This window comes from Staurois parvus, unplaced genomic scaffold (genome assembly GCF_062004578.1).
Source record: "Staurois parvus isolate SC_StPar_1 unplaced genomic scaffold, SC_StPar_1.0 ptg000031l, whole genome shotgun sequence".
NCBI lineage: Eukaryota > Metazoa > Chordata > Amphibia > Anura > Ranidae > Staurois > Staurois parvus.
The window spans coordinates 433,779-461,283 of record NW_028317827.1 but is presented as its reverse complement, the minus strand read 5'-3'; the positions used below and the strand labels follow the sequence as shown (position 1 = coordinate 461,283).

General features: G+C 40.5%; 1 protein-coding gene across 2 annotated transcripts in view; it reads left to right on the top strand.

Moving 5' to 3' along the window:
• Positions 1-15,027, top strand: part of CACNB4 (calcium voltage-gated channel auxiliary subunit beta 4) — a 253,164-nt gene extending 238,137 nt beyond the window's left edge. For both annotated transcript variants that reach the window (XM_089659472.1, XM_089659478.1), the window contains 4 exons: positions 6,597-6,748; positions 8,166-8,261; positions 10,331-10,495; positions 12,734-15,027. In XM_089659472.1, coding sequence (XP_089515598.1) covers positions 6,597-6,748; positions 8,166-8,261; positions 10,331-10,495; positions 12,734-12,994 — 674 coding nt within the window. In that variant the 3' untranslated portion in view covers positions 12,995-15,027. The remainder of the gene's footprint in view (positions 1-6,596; positions 6,749-8,165; positions 8,262-10,330; positions 10,496-12,733) is intronic.
• The last annotated feature ends 12,478 nt before the right edge of the window (positions 15,028-27,505 follow it).

Sequence of the window (27,505 nt, the reverse complement as noted above, 5' to 3'; positions counted from 1 at the left end):
TCCGGCGGCACTCCCGACTCCTGGGTGACTCCCGGGACAAGTATTGTTAGAATTTACTGACCTCCGGAGGCGCTTCCGACTCCTGGGTGACTCTCGGGACAAGTATTGTTAGAATGTACTGACCTCCGGCGGCACTCCCGACTCCTGGGTGACTCCCGGGACAAGTATTGTTAGAATTTACTGACCTCCGGCGGCACTCTTGTCTCCTGCGGCTCTTCCGGGACAAGTATTGTTAGAATGTACTGACCTCCAACAGCACTCCTGACTCCTGCATGACTCCCGGGACAAGTATTGTTAGAATGTACTGTCCTCTGGCGGCGCTCCCAACTCCTGCGTGACTCCAGGGACAAGTATTGTTAGAATGTTATGACCTCCGGCGGCGCTCCCGACTCCTGCGTGACTCCCGGGACAAGTATTGTTAGAATGTACTGACCTCCGGTGGCGCTCCTGCGTGACTCCCGGGACAAGTATTTTTAGAATGTACTGACCTCCGGTAGCAATCCCGGTTCCTGAGTGACTCCCGGGACAAGTATTGTTAGAATGTGCTGACCTCTGGTAGCTCTCCCGCCTCCTGCGTGACTTCCGGAACAAGTATTGTTGGAATGCAGTGACCTCCGGCGGCGCTCCCGGCTCCTGCGTGTCTTCTGAGATAAGTATTGTTAGAATGCAGAGACCTTCGGTGGCGCTCCCGCATGACTCCTGGCCTGGCTCCCTCTTTTCAAAAAAGGAACCGCTGTGGCAAACAGCGCCACAACGTCACCAACAGCCGCCTGCCCCCTCTACGAGTCTGACTCTAGCCTGAACCCACCCGAGCCAAGACAGCTTCATAATTGTGCTTGTGCATTTCCAAAGCTGACCCAAGGCCATATTTTTTTACGGGCACCCGCCTCCTGTAATGGACATTTACGGACAGTGTAAAAATCAGATACTTTTTAAAAACTGTCCATAAATTTACAGATGGTTGGCAACCCTGATTGTAAGCGTTGAACCTTGCTGGTAAGTGGAAATCTTCTAATGGGAGCACTTCCTGTTGTATCTCTGGGATGTGATACAACAGAAAGTAAAAAAAAAAAACTGACAAGGGTTCGAACACCCCCCTTCTATAATATCTATCTATGACGTGTATGTCTTATATTAGAAGCATAGTGAGCCATGACTTGAGTGCATCTGCATGCATTTATTGCTTGCCTTTAAAGCTAGTTGATTAAATGCACCGGTACATTTATACCTCTGTGATGTGAACTTGTGAACATTCGCACTATATTTTAAGCCTGATAGTACCAAGCAAGCTGTGTAGCTATTTACAGCTTTGACTGGGGAAAGTGATAATTACATGTGAATGGCAGATTTTTTTCAGTTTGATAATTTACTCAGCTTGATAATTCATTGCTGCATACAGTTGAAGATGCATACAGTTTATAGTCTTATTCTGTGTAAAATTTGAAAAAAAAAAAAATCAAACATGCAAACAAAAAAAAAAAAAACTATGCAACTTGGAAGTAATGGGAAAAGTAGGCTGGTGCACTAAGCAACCAAATATCTGTAAAGCAGGACATAGTTCAATATTTCTTTACTATCGTTATTTTGTGTTTTTTTTTTTAAGTGAAATTTGACACAAACTTGATCCAATTCAATCAACATAATGTTAGTGTCTATGTCAGGGTCTGCTCCTTGCATTTAGAGCTAGATTATCCACAAGGCCACCAAGTCAGGTGCCCAGGGCGTGGTGGATGTGTAGAGGGCCCAGCTACAACCTTCATGTTCTTGCAGTAATCTAGAGGGGCATTTTTTCTTTTAGAATTTTTTTTTCAAGTTATGCAATTGTGAAACAATAAGACCACATTCAAATCTGAGCGTAGCAAAAACGCGTGTTTCTGAGTGCCTTTTCAGAATGCACAAAAGAAACATGCCAAAACACAGAAAATGTGTGTGATTGCCATTCATTCTTAACGGCACCCAAAATGCGCTAATAAAACTGGGCGTCTTTTCACATGACAAAAGGCACAAAACGCAGAACATGTGAGTAGGTGCCCTTCATTCTTAAAGTGCTAAAAATCTTCGCATTTTGTTACATGACAAAATGCACAAAAAATACAATGTTTGAGAAAGTGCCAAAGTCAGCTTCAAAAAAGGGTACAGGAGCTTCTTGGGTGCATTTTCGAATATTGAGCAGCTCGTTCAATGGAATGGGCTGCCCTTCACTGTCACGCAAAAAACATGCACAGAAACTGCATGTTGCTCAGATGTGAATGGGGTGTAAGGGATGGGCATACATAGGGGTGGAATTCAGAAGTACTAAAGGATCTGTTGATCTCGAGAACAGTCTATGTACTATAATTCTGGAAATATGAAAAAATCTAACTATAAAAAAAGTATTAAAATTAATTCTAATGTGATTGGATCCACTTGGAGGCCTTTCCCCTGAAACACGTTTGCTGTATTTGATGCTCTTAACCAATAAAAGTCTAAAACAGTCATCTGAGTGATATGAACTTTTGGAATATCAATACTATATCCTGTATTGGATGGAGGTCAGCAGGAGGAACCAGCGAGAGCTGTGGGAGAGCCCAGCATACCGCATCTCCTGGAAGCAGGGGCGGACTGACCATTTGGAAACTCAGGCACTGCCCGAGGGTCCGGGGTCAGTAGGGGGCCCCATGAGATGCCCTGGTACCTATTTCATAGGCTTTTTTGAGTTTGGGCAAGGACACAGGGGCCCCATGATCCCCTATTGCCCGGGAGCCCTATGAGTTGTCAGTCCGCTTCTGTCTGGAAGTGTTGTTTTTAGTGTCGGTTCACACCAGGAATCGCACAGGAACGCACTCCATGTTCCTGTGTGATTCAGTGTGATGTGATCTTTAGCTCATTCATTTAAATTGCTAGAAATTGCACCAAAAGTTGTGCCTGTACTACTTTTATAAACGCACTGCAACCGGATCGCATGGTACTGCGGTACTATACAATCCAGTGCAGGCTAATGCACTGTTTGCAATCTGTGTTTGGGGTGTCATTAGGAATCTATTGACATCAGCAGCAGATTGCACAGGCAGTGCGTTTAGAATGCGGTGCAGGAACCATGCACGGAACGAGGCTTTCTAGCACCGCATTCTGATGTGAATGGGCACTTCTCAGCAATGGAGCAGAGACTGATAACTTAGGCAGCTAGAAAGGTTACTATTTACAGACTTTCTTTACCATAGGTTCACACCTAAGTGTGAGCAGCATTTTGCAGAAACGTAATAAATAATAAAGGAGTAATAGTGAGCGCTTGGTTATAAATAGCTGCTTGCATTAAGGGAAAACTCTCACCCTCAAAACGAATAAATATATAAAATGCAGCGCTAAAATAACATATAGTGATTGACATGAGAGCTTGATTTCTTTGACAAGGTGCACACGCACGAAACGCGTGAGGAGGAGCCTTGCCTCATTGACGTCACGCCGCAGAGGCCGCATGGAAGGCCGGCGGCCATTTTGACTATTCCCAAGAGTGAGTGCTGACAGCTATTCATTGCTCTGTTTTTACTCTGTTCCAGTTTATCCAATAAAATACTACACTCTTAGCACATTATTGTTTCTGGATTGTCACTAACGAGCCTCCAAGGTGGAGAGATTCCTGATTTTCTGAGCTGTTTTATCCGGTGATGTGGGAGTATCATGGAGCTGTCCCTGGATGCTGAGAGGGTCCTGTGAGAGAGATCTGGAGTTGCCTTGTATGCTGACTGTGTGCTAGATGATTCCATCATCCTTACCTGTACCCAGATGACCACAAGGGATAATATATATACATGCGTTTTATTTTTGCGCTTCTGGGGAGTGCAATCATATTACCAGTTACAGATTTCACTAACACGGATTCCACAGATTTTTGGACTTTAATTTATTTTGCTGATTTAATGTCATTAATATTTACCAAACACCAAAATCACTCTTTATTTAATTTATTAATTTATGACGGTACACTGTATACTTTTATATCACTTTTAGTGCAATTAAGCGCTCACATCAGTCACTATATGTTATTTTAGCGCTGCATTTTATATATTTATTTTGCAGAAGCGTACTACAGTCCATTTAACATGATTTCCTATGGGACACGTTCACATCTCCACATTTTCACCTGGTGCGTTTTTTGAAAAGGTTCAGGAACTTTTTTGAACGCAAAAAGCTGCGTTTTTGGTTCTATAGCCATCAATGGAAATGCTGCAGAAAAGCACGTAGTGCGTCTTTGCTACGTTTTGCATTTTAAATCTGCCTAGCAACAAGAAAAAAAACGCATCAAAAACATAGGTGCAAAAATGCAAATCGCAATGCAAAATTGAATGGGTCAAAAGCAAATTACATACGTAGGTGTAAACCTAACCTTAGTGGTATTATTTTATCATATATATCAACACCTAACATTTATAGGTAAAGTTGATCCAGGGAATATCCGATTGCTTCTCGGGGGGATCAGGAAGAAATTTTTTCCCCTGCAGGAGCAAATTGAATCAGGCTTTGCTGGGATTTTTTTTGCCTTCCTCTGGATCAACTATGGGTATTAGCATTATAATTTTTTTTTTTTTAATGGTTGAAATGGATGGACTTTTGTCTTTTTTCAGCCAGACTAACTATGTAATATTAGGACAGAGTAACTTTATGCAGCTGATATCAAGCGCCCCCCCATCATATATGCATGCTGACGTTGTGATCGAGTCATCATGGTGTCATCATAGGGTGTCTGAGCACCTGAAATTAGTGTGAGAGTGGGAGCGGGCATAAATTATTCAGTGCAATGAGTAACAGTGCCACCTGCTCTCTATGTAGTCAAAGCAGAGGAGCTATCCGTATGTATCAGTGACATGGCTCTGTTCAATGGCTTCCCCTTAACATCTGAGACTGACTACACTAAAACATAACATCATGTGAACACTGCAATAAAAAATGTTAGGTAACATGAAAAATGTTTGTCTGCATTGTGTATATGTATGTATGTATGTATATATACTTAGTGCTGCCTTTGTTACTGTAACTGAAGTTTACTATTTTTATTAAAGCGCTAGAAAACCATAGGTTAAAGTGTTACTAAACCCACAACAGTAAAATCAGTCTGTATATGCAGAAATGCTTGTTATACTCACTGTGGAATCTAAGGGGTTAATCCTCTGCATTGTGTAACAAGGTCGTTTAAACCTTTCGTCTCTGTTCCTTCCCCTTTTCAAGCAACCACCTCTTATCTCCCGATAAGACAGACTGAACCGTGGGCATTTTTCACATGCTCAGTTTGGTATGTATTGCTAGAGAGGTTTTTTTTTTTCTTGGGAGAGTGCATGTGATCAGCACAGGGCCAATCAGCACTGCCCAGACAGAGATCAGGGGTTTTGTATCCTCCTAGAGCAGAAAGAAAACTCCTCCTACAAGCTTTAGCTAGTGCTTGGCTGAACACTGATTGAAGTCACAAGACTGCTGTAACTGCTGATGAGAAAAGGTGGGAGACAAGATATAGTGGATCCAGTGTCCTGGGTTTAGTATCACTTAAAAAATAAAAAAAAAATCCCCTGCAAGGTAATGTCATAATGTGCTAGTCTGCATCGCATACTAGCACATTAGAAAGGATTTACCTTAAAACTAAGCCCTCCAGCGACACGCTGTCACTGCTAACAGGGCTTCCATCTTCAACCGGTCTTCCTTCCAGGTTTCGTGATCTCCGGCCGTCTGACTGGCTGAGCCACGATGACGTCACTCTCCCACAAGAACACAGGAGTCTCAAGCCACAGCACAGTGCTCTGAAGGAACGGCATGGGCAAAGTGCATGCGCCGGCTATCAAAAAGAGTGAATATCTCCTAAACGGTGCACGCTTAGGAGATATTCATTTTACCTACAGGTACACTTTATTGTAAACTTACCTGTAGATGAAAGTTTTAAAGAAGAGTTTAATATCTGTACAAAGTGAAACATTATAGATTTCCGTTACAAAGTTTTGCCAGGCTGTCTTTAGATTCAGTTCTGATTCTAACCAATTACTAGTATGAAGGCAGAGAGGTCAAAGTTAAAGAGAAGCTTCAGTGTGTTTGAGAAAAATGTAAAATACTGTAGCTGTCCAGGAATCCAGCGCCATCCTCATCCTGACCCAGCTCCTGCGCCCCTCCCTTCATCTCTCTACATAGTATTTAATGTAGCTTCTGGGAGAGGAATGAATGAGAATACTATAGGGTTTTACCTGAATGACAGCTCTGAGTCTGCTGGGGCTGCTGGCGTCACATCCAACATGGCGGAACTCAGCAGCAGTCTCAGAGCTTTTGGATGTCTACACAAGGAAGACCTTTATATGATCTTATGGAAATATTGTTGTTAAAATTATTTGTCTGGTGACAGCTATTGGAGGCAGAAGCTGGGAGTAAGGTAGGTATAATTTTCGTACTTTTTTTTCCACAGTTTTTGTTTTACTACACTGTAATATGACAGTTTTGGTAAGGGGGGTGGGGGGAGGGGTGCTGAGGTAATAAGGGGATATTGCCCTTAGTGAAGATCTATTGAACTGTACATTTAATTTGTGTGCATACATCTGTGCAAATTATATTTCTGCTAATAGTCACCCTTCCTTCCTTCTTCCCAGCTGAAGTGCAGAGTGAAATAGAAAGAATATTTGAGTTGGCTCGTTCATTACAGCTCGTTATTCTAGATGCGGACACCATTAATCATCCGGCACAACTAATCAAGACTTCATTAGCACCGATAATTGTTCACGTCAAAGTGTCTTCGCCAAAGGTAAATGAGTATGGAATCTGGTGTCATTTTTATAGGATATATCCATCTTTGTGAGCTTTTTCTATTATAGTATTTTTATTATTATTATTATTATTATTATGAACCCTGTATATTTGCAGTAATAATCTAGATACATATTCACAGCCTTTCTCAACCTTTATATTATGGTGGAACCCTTGAAAAAAATTTCAGGTCTCCTGAAATCCCCACTAAACAAAGGTATATCTATGGCTCATGATACATTAATGTGACCAGTGAGCTGTAGATATAGTCATAAAGGGGAAAAAAAGAAATGTGGTGTACCTAGATTATTTGACACCCAGAGCAGATAATTTTTTTCACATCTCCCATAATCTAATCGATAAAATGATTTTTAATAATGATCATAAAATTAAAACGTAATCATGGCAGGGAAAGAAACCCTGACAGTGAAAATTGTAGTGCTCCATTACATTGGTGGTCAGTGGCACAATCAGGGCACATTTTATGAGCACGCTCTGCAGTTTCCAGTAGACCACACCATGAAGATTAAGAAACAGGGAAGGGTGAGGGGCAGATTTTGTTTGTTGGAGGGATGCGGGGAGGGTTATTTAAGAGGAGGGTGAAAGATTTGTGTGTGTGGGGGGGTATGGCGGATATTTAATATCGAACACAGAGCTCATTTTTAAATCCAAGAAAGTTCCCCAGAAACTTAAAAAATGAGCACAAGAACATCAACACCGCTCTCTGCATAATCGGTGACCACCAACCCCCACATATGATTGAGAGAGAGAGATTGCTATATGTCACTTGACCACCTAAAGACATTTTGAAAAGGTAATTATATAAAATAATAATAGTAATAATAAATAAATAAAATAAAAAAAAAAACAAGACACTTTGGGGTTTATTTACCAAAGCTGGAGAGTCCAAAATCAGACTCCCTTCTGCATAGAAACCAATCAGCTTCTAACCTCAGCTTGTTCAATTAAGCTTTGGCAATGAAACCTGGAAGCTGATTGGTTTCTATGCAGAAGTGAGTCTGATTTTGCACTCTCCAGCTTTAGTAAATAAACCCCTTTGGGTTGAGTTGGACTTTAAAGGACTCCAAAGACATGCTGGTAAGTTAATTGGATCCTGTCTAAATTGGCCCTAGTATGTGTATGTATGAATATGAGTTAGGGACCTTAGATTGTACGCCCCTTGAGGGTTGGGGACTGATGTGAATGTACAACATATATGTAAAGCGCTGCGTAAATTGACGGCGCTATATAAGTACCTGAAATAATAATTGTACTTAACAACATTAATCGTGTAAGGAGGAACTAAGTGTAGGGCTCTCATCCCCTAGTGCTATATCAGACATACTGACATTATACAATACTTGTGTTTTTAATCTGTGAAACATCAGAATTAAAATCTGTTGATCTCCTTGCAGGTTTTGCAGCGGCTTATTAAATCTAGAGGAAAATCCCAAAGCAAACACCTAAATGTACAGTTAGTAGCTGCTGACAAACTTGCACAGTGCCCACCAGTAAGTATTGACCTGATTATATGTTATTGCCAATATCCTGTTATATTCCTGATCTAAGGAAGTGAGCTTTGTGACTTTCAATCAACATTCCTAGAAAAGCAAGCTTTCAGTTTTTTGGAGACTAGAGACACAATAATGGGTTCAGCATTTCCTTTTGAATATTGGATTATCTTTGCATCATTCATTTTTACATTAATCTGTTCTACTTTCCTATAAAGGCAATTTTTATCCCGATTTTACTTCCAGTTTTTGGTGAACCACAGTGGGTTAAAGTGTATGTAAACCCTCACCTTATCAAACCTTATCAAACGAAAAGCAAAACCTTTGTGTATACATGTAAAAAACATTATAAATACCTTTTTTCCAAATTTTTTATACGTATGCCCTCTGTTCTCAGCTGCATAGAGAGCTGTGGGAGGAGAAACAGTATCACACTGATCTTCCCAGTGAATGGCTGTGCAGGAGGTGATGTGTCACGACAATTCTGATCATTGGTGGAGAGCACACTGAGTTCCCAGCACAGCTAGAGAACTGACCGCACTGTGCTCTCATGACAAGTGTAGTCAGTTTTTGATAGGAAAGCAGAGGGACTGGCGGGAACACCAGGATTTTCACACAAAGGAAGCAATACAAAGAGAACAGGATACTTTTTCATACAAGTACATGGTACAGCAGGAAAATATCAGGATTGCGACACGTTGGTTTGACATATTATTTAAAGCACCCCTACCTTATTATATGAGAATATCACTGGCAATACTTTCTTGCTGTAATTTGTGTTCCCCCCCTTCACAGTACCAATGTTGTCACTTTCATCAAGCCAATGTAAAACTAAATTGCCAGCAATCATTAAATTGTAAAATAACAGCTTTGCATGGGGTTGACCTTTAAAGACATTGTTCCTGTTTGGATCCATGAAATTTCTAATCATCTACCCAATACCAATATTTAACTTTTGGGCGTGTATCACCTGTACTATTTATGCTGGATTTTACTGTCCTTTTTTGGATTTTTCAAAAAAGCTATCCATGTGTTTTACTATGTATTTTAGGTGCCTTTTCTGTTACATTGTAATACATTATTGAAATCATTCATTCTTAAATGTATTTTGACATTCATCTTGTGTTTGCATTTTCTGAGGTGCAAGGGTAGTTCATGTATGTTATGCGCAGCATTCCTTGCATCAAAGCATACAGTATATTAAATGTATACTTGCAATTCTATTGATTCTTTTGGGAAATACAGCATGCAGACTTCAAAATACTCCACATGAAAATGCATGGGAGAAAAACGGCACTACTATGGTCTTCACAATGGTGCAGAACCCTCCATGTGTTTTGGGTTTCATGTAATTTGCATGCAGTTAAAGCACAGAGGACTAGATTACCCCTTATTTTATTTTTAACATCTCTTCAAAGACTTAAAGAGAACCAGTCACCAGTTGTAATGATCCAAATCCCCATCCTTGAATTGTTTTAATAAGGCAGCCTTACCTGTCAGACAGTAAGTTTAATTATTACTTGTATTCTCTCTCTGTCAAAGCAGGTGTGTTAGGTTTTGTGTAGGCAATAAAGTCAACTTATATCCAACAGCCGAAACAGAGAGTCAGGTATCCGGAAGGAGCTCAAGATAGGTCAACCCCTGTGGGAGCCCTACAGCCTGATAAGGGGCTGACAATTTGGCTGTGACAAGAAGAGAATATAACCGAATAACTGCATACATAGTTATCCCTTTAAAGGTGAGGTTGCTCTGATATAACTACTCAGGAGTGAAGATTTGGATTCTTACATGGCTATTCCAGGCTGGCTCTGTGCAGAGTGAACTAGAGAGTCATTTTAAATGTAAAAAAATAAAGATCCTTCCTAAGATCAGACAACACGTTTTTACTAAGTGCTTTACTTGTGGGGTAAGCCCCATCCACCTGCCTGTACCCAGTGTTCTCAATGGACAGGGAAATTACAGTTGGGTGGAACTCAACCCAGACGTCAAGAAAATATCCGTGCATCCTCATGTCTATGTCATGGCACATGTCTCTAGTGGAAGTAATGTGTGTTTTGTTTGTTTGATAGGAAATGTTCGATGTGATCTTGGATGAGAATCAGCTAGAAGATGCCTGTGAGCATTTAGCAGAGTACCTAGAAGCGTACTGGCGAGCTACCCATACCACGAGCAGTACTCCCATGACACCCCTTCTGGGAAGAAATTTAGGATCTACTGCGCTTACATCAATACAGGTACCAAGGTTAAACTCAGGAGGATTAAAGGAGTTTCCTGCAGTAAAAGACCTGTCAATACTGCTCTGTCTTCTTGTGCAGGGTGACTGGTCTGGTTTCCGCCTCCTCCTGTAGTTTTCTGAAGACAACCTATAGTTTGTGGGGCTTGTTGGGTCCCTCCCACAGCTCTGTTATCTGCACAGGCTATGTACAGCCCAATAATGATGTCATTGCTATTTTTACATGCGATACCTGGGTTTACAAAGTAATTTTGTGTTCTCAAAGTGGGTTTATATTATTTATTATATTATTTATTGCTCTTGAGCAATATATTTATATGAAAGTTTGTGTGTCCAGTCCAGCATTTAGTGTTAGTGTATCATGGTGACATCTCCCTTTCAGCAGTAGCTGAACTTTAAAGAAGAATTCCAGATATTGATATTTTATACATAGTTACATTGGTTCACCTTGGACCAATGTAACTATGTATGTAGCATACCTGGTCAATGCCCCTGGAAAATGAAAATCACTTGAGTAGACACTGCTACTCCACTGATCTCCACTAGCTTCCAGATCCCTCTCCAAGTTACTGCTGTGCTGCATTCTGAATACAGGAGGACAGGCATCATTCAAAGAATGATTTGCATTTTCTGAATGAACACAAAGAGGGTTATTTACTAAGTCTGGAGAGTGCAAAATCTGGTGCAGCTCTGCATAGAAACCAATCAGCTTCCAGGTTTTATTGCCAAAGCTTAATTGAACAAGCTGAAGTTAGCAGATGAATGGCTACCATGTACAGCTCCACCAGATTTTGAGTGCACCAGTTTCCGTAAATCTACCTCATCCAATCAGAGTGTTCTCTGATTGGATGAGGTGGGGTAGTGACATCATGCTCTTCACCTTGTCCAATCAGTGATTGCTTTGCATTAATTTAGAAGTACCAGGGCCAGTGGCTAAATGCAGCAGGGCAGCCACTCAGTGCAGGACCAGGAAGTAAGTAGAGATCACTGGAGTAGCAGTGCCTACTTTACTTACATTAGTCCAAGCTGAAGCAATGCAATTATATATAAAATTCTTCTTTAACTTGTACCATTACAAAAATGTAGAAAAATACTGTCACATAACTGCAGGCACTATAATATCCCAGTGCAAACCATGAGAAACTAAAATAGCCTTAAATAGCACCTCACCCTAAATTTGATCTGCAAGGACTGATTTTCTTGTACTAAGAGAGTAGGTGCATCCTCATCCCAAGTCCTGCAATGCTCTCTGCACTTTGGCTTAACATTCCTTCTCCACCTAATTACCATAATTTGCAGGAATTTCTTTCAACAACACAAGCAAAACAGAAGGGCGCACAAGCCTAGTGCATTAGCCTTAACATTTTATTAGACAATAAAAACGGGTGACTACTTACTCACAAGTGCCAAAAGGTAAAAACAGCATGGTATTCCAGAAGATGGAACTCACATGGTCCTAAAATGAGCCAAACTATCCTCTGATGCTTTTCGAGGGACATGCCCTCTTCTTCAGTGCAAAGAAGTGTTGATGGCAATGCACTAGGCCTGTGCCCCCTTCTTCAGTGCAAAGAAGTGTTGATGGCAATGCACTAGGCCTGTGCCCCCTTCTTCAGTGCAAAGAAGTGTTGATGGCAATGCACTAGGCCTGTGCCCCCTTCTGTTATTTTTGTGTTGTTTTAAGATTCCCTGATCTCAAGAGGGCAGCCTTGGGGAAACATTCCTATTTCTAGCTAATGGTCACATTCCACTACAGTCCATTCAGTTTCTCAACAATCCCGTTAGCACTCCTGTGTCAAGGATTTGTTCTTTGTTGGGAGTTGCTTTCACTTTCCTAAAATGGTACAAGACATCAGGTTTAAAACAAAATTAATTGTTTGAAAACCCCAATACTGCATATACCTATAACAAAACTCACAGCGGCCTATAAAAGCTCTCAGACAAATAATTTCTTCTGTGAATTGCCAGATTTCCAGTCCAGGCCAATGTATGACATTACTTATTTAAACTTTCTTGTTCAGTTGTTTCTTTACTGTAGCATGACCCTAAATAAATTGTACTAATAATATGAACTAACCGCAACCAAAATTTGTAAACACAGATATGAATTGCAAAAGAGGTCAAATCTAGGGAGGGTGTAAAGTAGAAATTTTGATCCATCCCCCCCCGTGCTTCCATGCTTTCTTCAGCATTTCAAAGCTTTTTTACCTTAACAATCTTCTTGTTCTTTGGGGTATTGCAGAGTCAGCGCATGAGGCACACAAACCATTCAACTGAAAATTCCCCGATCGAAAGACGAAGTTTAATGACTTCAGATGAAAACTACCACAGTGAAAGAGCTCGGAAAAGCAGAAACCGCTTGTCTTCCAGTTCCCAGCATAGTCGTGACCATTACCCTCTTGTGGAAGAAGAATACTCTGACTCCTACCAGGACACTTATAAACCTCACCGGAACCGCGGCTCTCCTGGAGGATATAGCCATGATTCCAGGCACAGGCTTTGAGTTTTTTTCTTCCCTTTTATTTCTTTACTTAATTTTTCTTTTTCTTTTTTAATTTGGAACTTGACAAAATGTAATTGGTCGCTGACCAATTTGCTGCCCAGACATCAAACAAATGCATTGTTTGCTGAGGCTTAGCAGGCCTGACGGGCAACAAAAAGGTCATGTGACTTGCAGAAACATGAAGTAGATAGAAATTACAGACCACTTTATTTTGCCAGCTGTAGGAGTGTCACTCGATGCTGCATCACAGGCAAAATACCATATTCATATAAGTATATACGTGTAGGTAGAGATTTATTGTGCCCTATCCACAGGTCTTTTACTTTGACATTACTATTAGAGCAGTATGTGTTTACATGGAGTATTGCACACATCCATTTGTAACCTAGGGCAACAGTTCTCTGCCTTAATTCTCAAAGCTCAGGGCAGTTAGACGCTTGTTGGGTCTCCTCACATGAGCAGACAAAGCCGGCCTGTAGTACAAGAAAGTCCGTCAGAGTGACCAAATCACAAACATAGGACCTACTGACAACTTTGAAAGTGTACCAGACTTTCCTGACAGTATACCATTCAGTTTACCTATGGGGGCACACAGCCCATTTACCAGGTTTGTCATAATTACTAGTTCACCGTAAGTGTAGGTCTCTTTGTGTAAGCAAAAAAGAGCCTACTGAAAGAATAGGCAATGCCAAAGTTCAGTTGTGTACCTTGAAAACCACTTTGAACAAGTTCCTTCTAGGTCCAGCAGAAGGCCTGCTCTCGTGAGTAGAAACAGGGCCTACCGATAGTGTAGATCACAATATGTGCCCAGTAAGGCAGTTTTACTCTGCCACTTAAATGACTACAGAGTAGTTCAGTACCGTTCTGCAGAATTCAGATAATACATACTGTATATAAAAGAATCCTATCTGTAGTGAAAACTTAATTTTCTATTATTCTCCCTGTAGACCTGCTTATAAATAGATTTGAAAATTGATAAAATAAGGGACAATTTACCATTAGTTCCTGAGGGTTCTATTGGCAGGCTTTTGTTCACTTTAGGTGGGCTTTGCATTTCTATACAAGTCTGTGAACACAGAACTTGCTTGAAGCAGGTCAGCTGCAGATCCAGTGCACCTGTCAATGAATTCTAAATAATCTCAGAAGCATCTAAAACCAATGTCAAACTGATGTCATTGATACAAGCCCAAAGCCTGTTAACCCAGGCTATAAATCTTACTATACTTAGACTATACTTAGTTGCAGTCTAAGTTTCCATAGGATAAGTACAGGCCTGAACATGGCAAAAGGGCAATAAGTCTTCTGGCATGAGCAAAAAAAACCCAATTACTTTGTTGGAACATCCATCAAAGTGGCTAATTTACCAGAAGGTGACCAGTAGCTGAATGCTCCTTATTGAATCATATCAAATTGAAGCTTTAGTAAATGTAAAAACAGCCATTTTATGGGTCAAAACTATCACTGCACTGAAAAATAGTGATGTTTTCAATTACTAGAGAATCATTATGCCAGATCTTGGTTAAGAGTATCACAGTGACCCATCAGCCAATGACCTCACAATTTACTGCATCACTGATATTGGTTTCCAGTCAATTGGCTGCTTCTGTGTGATGATGTAAGACAATTCAGATAAACAAGCCTATCGGTACCTAGTCAATACATAGAACCCCTGCTTTTAGTGATTTCTATTGGCTGCAATAGTGTATGTCCATAGTTGCAGATAGACCTGCACTAGCTAGATACTGCCACAGTGACAAGTCTTCATTAAGTACCAATGCAGCCTAACAGTATCCATGTAAGGACACTCCCTAAGCTCAAACTGCCTTGATTTCTTGATAATCTGAATGGGGAACTTGTGCTTTAGGCTACAGGTCAAGGCACGTATAGGTACAATTTCCTACACCAGGAAATTCCAAATGAACAGTTCCAGTTGGAACCAATATATAAGCCAATTCCTGTTGGAATTTGGGTAAATTGACTGGAAAGTCTACTTGAGCATGTTGCATTCACTTTAAAATAATAACCTGGACAGGAATATGGGTGGGGGGGGGGGGTATAGAAAAAAGGATGTTTAATTGTTTAATACGAAAAAAAAACTATACATTTATTTTTACTATAGAGTATAAATGCAGATTTCATAATTCTATACTAGAAAGATGGTGTCACATTCTGAAATAACTTTTACAACACATAAGAGGATGTCATTTAAAATATACAAAATCCGTTACACAAATGCTCAGATGTTTGATGTTTCTTTGTGTGTTTTGATGAGGGCCCATACCTTTTGTAGCTTTGGAGTAGTCTTCAGGTATCCGGTGAAGTTAGCTAGTGCAATAAGTCATAGTGGCCAGTGAGAATATATCGGTCACTAATATGACAGTAAGTCGAAATCTGATTGGTTGCCACACTTCTTTGCCCTGCTTTACTTTATTACAGGTGAATTCCAATCAAAACAGATTTTTTTTCTACGTTAGGATGAATATTGAACTGCTGAACCATGCACTGTCTTCTTATATCTCTCAGAGATTCCAACAGTAACATTCTGAGCTACACGTTCTGGATTGGTACCTTCTCTGCATGGAATCTCGCTCCAGCTGAACCCTCCCTAATTCTCTCCATATGCAAATATTGCATTAGGAGGGTTGTGAACATGTTGTGCAGGAATTTTGTCAGAGATAAAAGAAGATGGCAAGTATTTCAGCTTTCTTGCAGCTATCCAAAATTGGTTGGACTGAAGCCCCCAGGAAAGCCTTTTATACAAAACAATAATGGTGAACGTCTTGGTGACATAATCATGTTAGAAGACTTTGGCTTGACTTTATACTCATGGGTTATTTTGTATCTAGATAGACAGGGGTGGAAGTTACCATATATAATATCACAGGAAGTTGAGAGCCTTGTGTCTCCAATGCCATGGGTTGAGGACCACCAGTTTAAAGGATATTGGCTGTAATGGACAACTCAGCTTAAATTTAGATTGAAGCCTTTCAGGTAAAAGAACCAAGATAGAGATACAAAATGTGTTTGCTGATTCAGAAAATTTATGTTTACTATTCCTAAGTGCAAAAAAAAATATTTTTTGTTAATGTATACTTTATCATCTGGAGGTATCAAAAATTCAGGAAAGCACCAAGGCTATAATTAGCCAGGCATTCAGGGATACCGAATAATTAGCTTTAGTTGTGTTTCTCAGTGATTGCCAACCCCAGTATGCTTTAAGGATAGCAGTGTCACATTAAATTACACCTAGGTCCTATATACCACTCGGCAGCCAGAAGTTTAGAAGAAAGCAAACTATAAATTTCCTAAGAAGTCACAACACTTGTGTGAGTATGTTTTAATGCCCATAAACATAGGTAGTACGAATTGTGGTTAATGCACTATAGGATATGTGTTCATTCACTTTTATGGCACCCCAATGTGTGTAGATATTTAAAATAAAAGCACCTGACCCTCGGCGCACACCAACACACGCTACTGCGTGACACAAGACAAAAAAAATAATTTGGTGGCATTTCTCCGGTCTGTGTATGCATGTTGAGGGCCCATAGAAAATTGATGGGACTGTTCAGTGCAATCTGACACACAAGTGTAAATAGGCCCTAAAGGCTTGCTTCACAGCTTACCCACTATGGCTAAAGTCATTGTACAAAGTGCAGTAGCCATTAGCACTGCACTTTGTTGAATAGCCTGCTTTGTGGTGTTGACAACAGCTGTCACCTATAGCAATAGAGAAAGGCCTATAAACATCTTGGTTTCTATGGGCTGTTGAACATATATGCCTTTTCCACTTTTTATTTAAAGAGGCCTTTATGCACAGAATTTAATTAGGAGACAGGAACTTTTTAAACTAAAATTTTAACTATTTCTGCATTTTGGGGTATGTGACATTTTTGTGTTCCTGGCTAAACTAGATATCATCTTATAGCTTCTATCGGGGGGGCTTTAACACTCAAATGCAAAAAAAAAGACATGCAGTAACCCGTAGCTCCACTCAGAATTCACTTCGCTGACATAGTATCACTCAAGCTTAATGATGGTGATTCATTGTTCTGGGTACAAAATACTATCCTGTGTACTTTTGTTGCAAAGGGCAGTTGGCAAATTGTGGCAACCCATAACTGCCAGTCAAAAGTCACCTTTACAGATTTGTCTTAGAAAATTAAAGGGAACCTGTGTTGATAGAAATATAGAGTGCTGCCATATGTGACTGTTTTATTAGAAAATGCTAATTGCCTGACTGGAATGTGCATTTAATGACTTTGGTACTTTTTGAGCTAGGGTAAGAGGGTAGATGTGGGATTCTGACTTTAACTGCTTGCTGACCACGCTATAGCCAAAAGATGGCTGCAGCATGGTAATTTAGTTCTGGGAGGCTGTCCATGGACGTCCTCCCAGAACCCTGCTCCCCCAGATGTGCTCTGTCATCGCTGTGTCCTTTGGACACAGCTGATCACAGGGGGTAAAGAACCAATCACAGTGGGCCATTACCATGTGGTCAGCTGTTTCTAATCACAGCTGATCACATATAAACAGACACAGCGTGTGAGGAAAGGAAAGCCGATAACCAGCAAGACACTACATGGATTACATCAGTGCCCTGATTATCAGTGCAGCCCCATCTGTGCCAATCAATGCCCATCAGTGTCGCCTATCACTGCCGCCTATCAGTGTCGCCTCATTAGTCCACATCAATGAAGAAGAAAAATTACTTATTTGCAAAATTTTATAACAGAAACAGGTTTTTTAAAAAACATTTTTGGTCTTTTTTCATTTATTTAGCAAAAAATAGCCCCATCTGTGCCAATCAATGCCCATCACTGTCGCCTACCAATGCCCATCACTGCCGCCTATCAGTGCAGCCTCATCAGTGCCCATCAGTGCAGCCTCATCAGCGCAGCCTCATTAATGCACATCAGTGGAACCTATCAGTGTCCATCAATGCAGCCTCATCAGCGCATATCAATGAAGAAGAAAAATTACTTATTTGCTAAATTTTATAACAGAAAAATAAAAAGGGTTTTCTTTTCCAAAATTGGGGTATTTTTTCATTTATTTAGCAAAAAACAAAACAGTGGTGATTAAATACCACCAAAAGAAAGCTCTATCTGTCTCCAAAAAATGATTAAAAATTCATATGGGTACAGTGTTGTCCGTGACCGTGCAATTGTCATTCAAAATGTGACAGCGCTGAAAGCTGAAATTTGGCCCGGGCAGGATGGCGGTGAAAGTGCCCAGTAATTGAAGTGGTTAATTGTTGCAAACTTGTTCCAGGTCAGTGACTCATAATGTATTGAAGTGATTGGATCGGCATAAAAACAAGCCAATTTGCATTTTCCAAAAGAAGTCACCAAGTCCATATTTCTCCTAATGACAGGTTAATTTTAAATTTGATTGATACTGCTGCTGGATACTGCACTTTGCACAATTGTGACAACAGTTTCAGTTGTTTATAGGTAGAAAATTATAACCAGTAGTCTCTATGATGAGCAGATTGTGATTTTTATTTACCTTTTTATTTATTTTATTTTTCTGCTGACATTGTAATTGATATACTTGGCAACATGCTTAAGGGCTTGTTCACAACGGCATGTGTGAATGTATAACATGAATGCGCTAGTGTGCTCCATTTATATTTTTTCCTTGTTTTTAACTTTGAAATGTTCCAAAATGACATTTCATTCAACTCTATGCACCATTGTGACACAATGTAGTACAATGACATGCAGTGCTGTGTTGTATTGTGTAACAGACACTCCATTTTTATGTAGCACACTTCAGCTCACCTTCAGTCTGTATTGTGGTGTGAGCAGAACACATAGAAAACAATTGTTTTCTATGCACCCTTGCCTTGACCCTGGTTAGATCCTTGTAGACATTCACACACGTGATTAAATACGAGAGACTCAGCAAGGGATCCTGGCGATTAGCTATGGAGGGAAGCCCTATTAAAACCCAATGGGAGGCTGACATCTCCCACAGCTAATTATGGCCGCTCACATGTAATTGCTCAAGCGACTACCTGCTAATGATTAGCTCTGGACGCATGCATTAAATATTCAATATATATTCATTCAATATTCATTTAATGAACACTTACTGTACATGCAGGCAGCCACAAATAGCTGCACGGGTTGTCAGTCTCCCTTTGCTTTCAATGGGGCTTTATCCCGCAGCTAATTGTAGGCAACCTGCTGAATCTCACACATCTAATTGCTAATGGCCCCATTTGTAAGTGTGAATGGGGCCTAAACCCCAACAAAACTTCAATTTAATTTGCTAAATACATTCCAGATGCAGCAAAACAAAAGGTGTACAAAGTCTCCATGTTTTCTTTAAAAAGTAGCCCCAACTAGGAGTTAGGCTCAAGGGGTAGGAAAGCTCAGCAGCTGCAAAGTGGGACATTTGCTCTCTGTGGGGTAAGTGGTCTCCTTATAGAGGTTCAATGCATCCCTAGAGTCAGAGCTCTCCAATCAGCAAGGAACATGAGCTTTTCTGATTGCAGATCTATGAGAGTGACCTGGATGTGTCTAGCTGATTGAAAATTATATTATTTTTTCCAATAACAAACATGTCATTCTTACCTGCTTCGTGCAGTGCTTTTGCACAGAGCAGCCCAGATCCTCCTCTTCTAGGGTCCCCTGCTGGTGCGCCTTACCCCTCCCTCCGGCCAGGTGCCCCCAGTGCAAGCAGCTTGCTGTGGGGGCACCCAAGCAGGCTCCCTCCCAAGCTGCTGCCCTGTGTGCCCATTCACATACAGAGCCATGGCCTGGCCCTCTTTCTTCTCATTGGCTCACTAGCTGTGATTGACAGCTACATGAGCCAGTGGCTTCCATTGCTGTCCCAGCCAATGAGGAGGGAGAGTCCCTGGAGAGACGAGGATCTTGTGCACATCGCTGGATTGCAATGGGGCTCTGGTAAGTAGTAGGGGGCTGGGGGGACTGCTGCACACTTGTTTTTTTTCCTTCATGCATAGAATACATGAAGGTAAAAACCTTGAGACTTTACAACCACTTTAAACAGAGGGTTTAATTGGCCTTTAAAGTTCAAAGTGTATGAGTAAACTTAGGATTGATGGCATTTAAAAGTACATTACCCATTCATCTCATGAGCCTAGATATTTGTAAACATATTCCCCACCATGGCTGCTACAACAGTGGATTTCTGAATGCAAAAAACGGGTTTTTGTTATAAAAAATTTGTATAGCCATTTGCAAATCTTCATATACAGTACATTTGTTCCATGCGAATTGGGCAAAAACAAACGTTCTTTAGGCTGTTTTCTCTTTTGAACGAATGTTCTTTAACCAGATCCCGACCGCCCTATAGCAGATATTCTGCTACAGGGCGGCAGGGGTGCACAAAATCACATATATATATACACGTGATTTTGTATTCACGGGTCGGAAATTTGTGGCCGTGGCTGTCAGTCATTGGGTCCCACCTGGTGATTCCCCGTCGTCGCCCGGTGATTACTGAGCATCTCCAATGGGGAGAATGACTGCTTTGTTTACTAACAGTCCTCCTCTCTGTCGGCTTGGGCACACTGCTCTGGATGGCTGTGCACAGCCATCCAGAGCAGTGTGCTTACAGTGAAGTACCAACACACTGCCCCCCAGTAAAACACTTCCAGCACACAGTTAACCATTTGATCACCCCTCATGTTAACTCCTTCCTTCCCAATGTCATTAGTACAGTGTCAGTGCTTTTGTTTAGCACTGATCACTGTATTGGTGTCACTAGGGATGTCAGTGACACCAAGTCAGTTCCCCCCAGTGTCAGTCCCGCAGTCCGGCTATAATTCGCTGTCCAGTATCTATACCGCTATTTGTAAACGCTATAACTTTCACGTAAACCAATTAATTTACACGTATTGGAATTTTTTTTTAGCAAAGACATGTAGCAGAATACATTTTGGCATACATTTATAACAAAATTTGATTTTTTCAAATTTTTTCACTGAACATGTTTAATAGCAAAAAGTCAAAAGATTTTGTTTTTTTCTCAAAATTGTTGGTCTTTTTTTTTTTTTTTAAAGCGCAAAAAAAACGCACAGGCAATCATATACCACCGAAAGAAAGCTCAATTCATGGGAAAAAAAGGAAGTAAATTGAATTTGGGTGCAGCATTGCATGACTGCGCGGTTGTCCGTTAAAGTATCGCAGCACCGTAACGCAAAAAATGGCCTGGTCAGGAAGGGGGGTAAATCCTTTTGGGGGCAAGTAGTTTTTTATGAGCAGCAGTAAAGTAGTATGTTATTGCCCACTAGATGGAGATTATGTGAACTAGAAGCACATTGTGACAATTCTGGAGGATGCTAGAGGGAATTAGTAAATAAGTAAGGTACCCAATAAGGGGCGGACTGACAACTCATGGGGCCCCTGGGCAAGAAGGGATCATGGGGCCCCTGTGTCCTTGCCCACACTCAAAGCACAGCCAAAAAAGCCTATAAAAAGGTGCCAGGGGCATTTCATGGGGCCCCCTACTGACGCCGGGCCCTCGGGCAGTGCCCGAGTGCTCAAATGGTCAGCCCGCCCCTGTACCCAATGGTTTTGTAAATAGAACTCATAATATCACATTAACATAGAGAGTCTCTTTTCATAGTTTCAGAAATAAGAATTCACGGTAAACTCACAGTATATCATATGTGCATGTGCAGGCAAATATCAGCGCATAGAAGTGTGGGCGTGTTCTCACTCATGTGCATATCACGCATGTGCGCAGACGTAATTGTAATCCTACAGAACACTCGGCCTCTTGGCAGCCTACAATAGTTGATAGAACACTTCAAAGTTACATTTGGTTGCATCATACATACCATTTTATTTTTCTTCAGTTCAGGAGTGAGAAGAGTCACATTTGTGGTCATCACTTAACGCGGAGTTCCAATCTCTTTGTCAATACTTTTTAAAAAGCACCCCTGTGATTTTCTTTGCTACTACAATCAAAAGTGGATACTGTTTACAGTGGATTCATTGATGTGGCTCATAAATCCTCATTTATGCACAGCGTCCCTAGTATACAGACAGCAGCCATTCTTACTGTGGGCATCTGAAGCCCGCTCGCTTCCAGAATTTGGTGCAGCTGGCTACCCAGCATGCACCTCCCAATCTTGTGCCTGCGCTGTCAGGACACAGTGCAGTGTACTCGGTTGATTACAGGTCTCCGTAGCAATGGCGGCATCAGCGGAATTTCACGCCCCATTCTTATGGCAACCTGTCAATCAACACAACCAGGGAGGGAGGGAGGTGTGTCATTTCCGATTTTAAAATAACAGGATGCCCGTTGACTCCTGGGATTGATGACACTGATATCCCAGGAGCCAACGGGAGACCAGAAATTATATGGCAGAATTTTTTAAACAAAATATTTAAACAAAAAAAATCCAAAGATTAATGGAACAGGGATCAGCTACCAGTGGGGCCGTGGCTGCTAAGTAGGGTGGAACTCCACTTTAACTAGTACTCACTGGGTGTTTGAAAAAGAGAACCAAAAAAAAATTTGAGAAGCAATTTTTTATGATAGAAATGTAATATGTTACATCACCATTATCTATGGCATAAGATTAGTCCTTTTTTTAGGCATAGTCCACCAAATAAAAAATTATTAAATGCACCAACGATTTATAAAAAATGTGCATTTATTAAATATTTGCAGAGCATTGCAAGTGTGATCAATACATGGTGAATTCAATGCACAGGCTTCTGCACTGTTTAACCCAAGATCCAATACAGACCTTGTAGCACTGGGCTAAAGGAAGTAAACTGCAAATAGTGTCACCACACTTGTGCCCGGGCCATCTATGAGACCCTCAGTAATGGCAAATTGGACATGAAGTCTTCCCATTCCTTGTAAATGGATGACGTAGGAAAAGTCACACACATCCGTGCTAAATGTAAAAAATATAAGATGCTGCAGGGAGAAGCAGCCGAGTTTCAGGAAAGTTGGGGGCAGTTTAAGGATCGGGGTTGCGGAATGCGATTATGTTTCATGTTACACCTTAAATATGGGTGTAACTTGAAACATCCTACAAGGAAGAAACATATATTTTAAAAATATTCTTCCAAAATATATTGACATATATTTGAAATGCTACAATTTTGACCATATTCAATATATTTCAATATAAATATATACTGCATGTTGAAATGCGTTTTTATTACAAAATATATGAAAATAATATACATTTCAAATATACTATATGTCTTTAAAAATACAAATCTACATTTTTGGAATGCTTTTACAAATATATGTAAAAATAGATGTTATAATGACTTTTTTATATGTTAAAAAAAATCTGAAGACTATAGTTGAAAAATATATATTTTTAAAAATATCTTTCATATATTTCAATTATATATATATATATATATATATATTTTTAACATTTAACATATGTCGTATGTCATATAGTCATTTTAACATATATTTTTACATATATTTGTAAATGCATTCCAAAAACGCAGATTTGTATTTTTAAAGACATATAGTATATTTGAAATGTATTTTTAAAAATATTTTTCATATATTTTGCAATAAAAATGCATTTCAACATGCAGTGTTTGTATGTATATATATATGTGTATATATATATAATATATATATAATTTATTTATTTATTGAAATATATTGAATATGGCCCAAATTGTAGCATTTCAAATATATGTCAATATATTTGGGAAGAATATTTTTAAAATATATTTCAAATATATTTTTCTTCCATATGGGAAAGGTGGAGTATGCCTTAAAATGCCATCCTCTCTCCTGTATGCAAAGAGGTGATTTTGTATGCTGGACCAATTTTTTGGAAACTGCATTCAACCAATGCATGCTACATACCTTAGTATTGTCACAATGGGTGTCATGATGAAACCTTTTCTGAAGCATGTTCTCTTTCTCTGCTTTTAGTGGCTATTACCTTCCATTCTCCCTGATATGAAAGGTAACATGAAATGCAAAGGTTACTGTAGGCAAATAAAGAGTCTTTATAGATTTAATGATAAAGGCCCCTAGTCCCCAGTGAATTCATAGGCTATACATTGGCTCAATCTGCAGAATGGATTCTTCTACTACGCTCTGGTGACAGGTACACTTTACAATAAAGAATCGCAGCTACAAACCAACACAGTATGGGGTTTATTCAGTAAGGTACTGCAGGGCGGGATGAGGATATGCAAAGTGCAGGGAACGGTAGCAACCAATCAAATTACAATTTACTACAATTAGATTTAAGAGATAGAGTCTGATTGGTTGCTCTGGGTTATTGAACTTTGTGCATCCTCAGTGTTCCTTGCATGCTGTATAATTTTGATAACATATTCTGTTGTCAGTCTAGAAAGCACTAGACATAGAGCCAAATCCCAGATTTGAAGCAATAAAATGTCTTTTTTTTTCAGCAACATATGGTCAAAGCTTTGTTGTTGTTTTTTAATGTTTTTATTTTTTTAAGTACTACTGTGACTGCAAAAAGAACAAGTGCTGTAGCTTGTAGCAGCCAGTCAGATATATATATATTTTTTTTCAGAATGATAGAAGAGACGTGATTGGTTACTATCAAATTCTGTGCTGTGTAATTTATTTGTCATGTCAACTGTTCTACTCAGGGGCGTCCCTAGGGTTGGTGTCACCCGGTGCAGTAACTCTTGTTGTCACCCCTCCGACAATCCCCGCAGGATGGATCGGATTTGCGGATTGAGCATAATGGATCTGAGTCCGATCCAATAAGCTCTCCAATCCGCAGATCCGATCCATCCTGTGGGGATCATCGGCTTGCAACCTATACGGGGATAACTGATCTCTCCACAAGCTCCATGAAAGGTAAGTTTTAAAGCAAGTCGACGATCCTCACAGGATAGATCGGATCTGCGGATTGGAGAGCTTATTGGATCGGACTCCGATCCATTATGCTCAATCCTCAGATCCAATCCCTTCTGCCGGGATCATCGGCTTGCTTTAAAACTTACCTTTTCGTGGAGCGGGTCCGGTGTCACCCCGTGCGATAGGTGTCACCTGCTGAGGCACACACACCCCACACCTGCCTAGAGACGCCACTGGTTCTACTATTTATCGGAGCAAATTCACACATCTCAAGTGTCAGGTTTTGAGTGGATAGCATCCAATCAGATTACTCTGTTTCCAATGCAGTATTGGGGAATGAAAAAAGGGAAGCTGATTGGGCAGACAACTCATCTCTTATTTTTATTCAGGTAGTCATTTTAAAACCTCAATCAAAAAAAAAAAAATAGCCCCTGATCCACCCATACACCTAATACGTTTACCTGGGCTTCCCCTCAATTCTGTCAAACCACGCCTATTTTCAGAAAGCCCCACCCACATTTGTTCAACCACCGGAAGAGCCTTTTCATACCTATACACCTTTAATGCATATGTGACCTAGATGCATGTAATAGCATGCAGTTATGACTCATGTTGCTGCATGTATTCATGCAATTATGTGCTTTTAGGTGTGCTTTGAATGTGCTTTTTCATGTTTTTGTGCATTTTAAACAGTAATGTATATTTTTCATTTATTTAAAGTAGGGGAAGAACATTCAAGAATACTGATGGTCCATGGTGCAGATGCCCTTACAGTGCACAGAAATACATAATATATGGGGTTTTGAAGCCCAACTCCAGGTTGGCCAAAAAAAAATGAAATCTGTCTGTCCCTCCATCACATATATGCACGCTATATTGCAGCTTTTTTTGCTGCATTCACTCTCACTGGCATAACTTGCCTTCCTGAAACAGTTCCAAGCAGATTTGTTTGCTCACCTCCATTTAAGCACAGTCAAAATTCTTCAGGGGGAGTGTGTTTGGCCCTCAAAACGCAGTGGCTTTATTCTTTACGGCTTTATTCTGCTATCAATCAATTTTATTAAATTAGATGACTTTGGATGTTTGCACTCGATTTTGGATTGTATGCGTATTGTTTGTTTACTCCAGAGGGACAATAATAGAGAGGATGTACCCAAAGAACCCCCAGTGGGACTTTAATGCAGCAATAGGATCATACATATATTGAAAAAGATATTTGGTTAAAAAAGATTATCAACTTTATTACATACACATTTCCATTGTAATGTTAAATACATGATTTCTAAAAAGAATATTGCTCTGACAAGAAAACTCTTAATACAAAAATATGAAACCACACAGAAAAAGAAAAAAAACTCCCGACGCGTTTTGATCATTCCATATTCTAGATCTTCCTCAGGGGACATGAAAGACAGAGAGTAATCCTCTCTATTATTACCTTTTGGTAATAATAGAGAGGATTACTCCACAGACCCATTGGGTTCCTCATTGCCAAATGGAGTGGTGATGACTGGTCCCTTAAAGCCACTCTCCTTCTCTGGTCACTTCTTCGGCCATCTCGCCTCATTCATCATGTGCAAACAAGACCAGCAGCCACTACTGGTCCTGGGTTGTACATCATGATGTTGAGGGCCCATCCACTTTCCGGGAGCTAAGAAGAATGGAGAACTAGCTAATGCTGGACTAAGGTGTAAGGTAAGCATAACTCTATATTACCCTTCACTTAGTCAAAATTAGCAACTTAGCTTGCATATTTGTGTATGTGTTTTTTTGGGGGGGAGGGAGTCAATAGCTAAATAAAAATTGTTATGCTGACTGGAGCTTAAGCTTTAATTTCAATGGACCTGCTTTGATTTTAATGCCCCACTCCCCAGCAGCGCATAGTCACCATTTCTGCCTCCACTTGCCTATCTGATCAGTGGATAACCTTGAGTTCGCATCATGTCATGGTATTTAGAGCTAACACAGGCAGGGGCATCCCTAGGGTTGGTGCGATAACACTTGGTGACACCCCCATCCCTGCAGAATGGATCGGATCTGCGGATTGAGATTGAGACTCCGATCCATTATGCTTCCCAATCCGCAGATCCAATCCATCCTGTGGGGATCGTCGACTTTCTTTACAACTTACCTTTTCGTGTAGCGGGTCCGGTGTCACCCCATATAGGTTGCATATCGATGATCCCCGAAGGATGGTTCGGATCTGCGGATTGAACATAATGGATCAGAGTCCGATCCATTATGCTCCCCGATCCGCAGATCCGATCCATCCTGTGGGGATCGCCGGCTTGCTTTACAACTTACCTTTTCATGGAGCGGGTCCGGTGTCACCCTGTGCGGTAGGTGTCACCCGGTGCGGAGTGCACCCCCCCGCACCTGCCTCAGGATGCCACTGAACATAGGACTAATGGCTCCATGTGACAGCAATGAGCCAATCGCAAAGTTTGAGCTGCTCAACATGATTGGAAGGGGAGTGAGGCACATGCTCCTCCTTACCCAGAAGCACCGGGTATTTTCTCCACTCCCAATGGGTGGACAGAGTTTTTGGTGGAGAAGAAGGCAAGGTGAACATGCTCTGCTAGGGGAGGGAGTCATTTAAATAAATCCTGTTACTTTGCCCTGAAAGGGCAAATCACAGGTTCCTTTTATTGCTACATAGCACACAAGGATGTTATATGTCCTTTTTTTTATTAA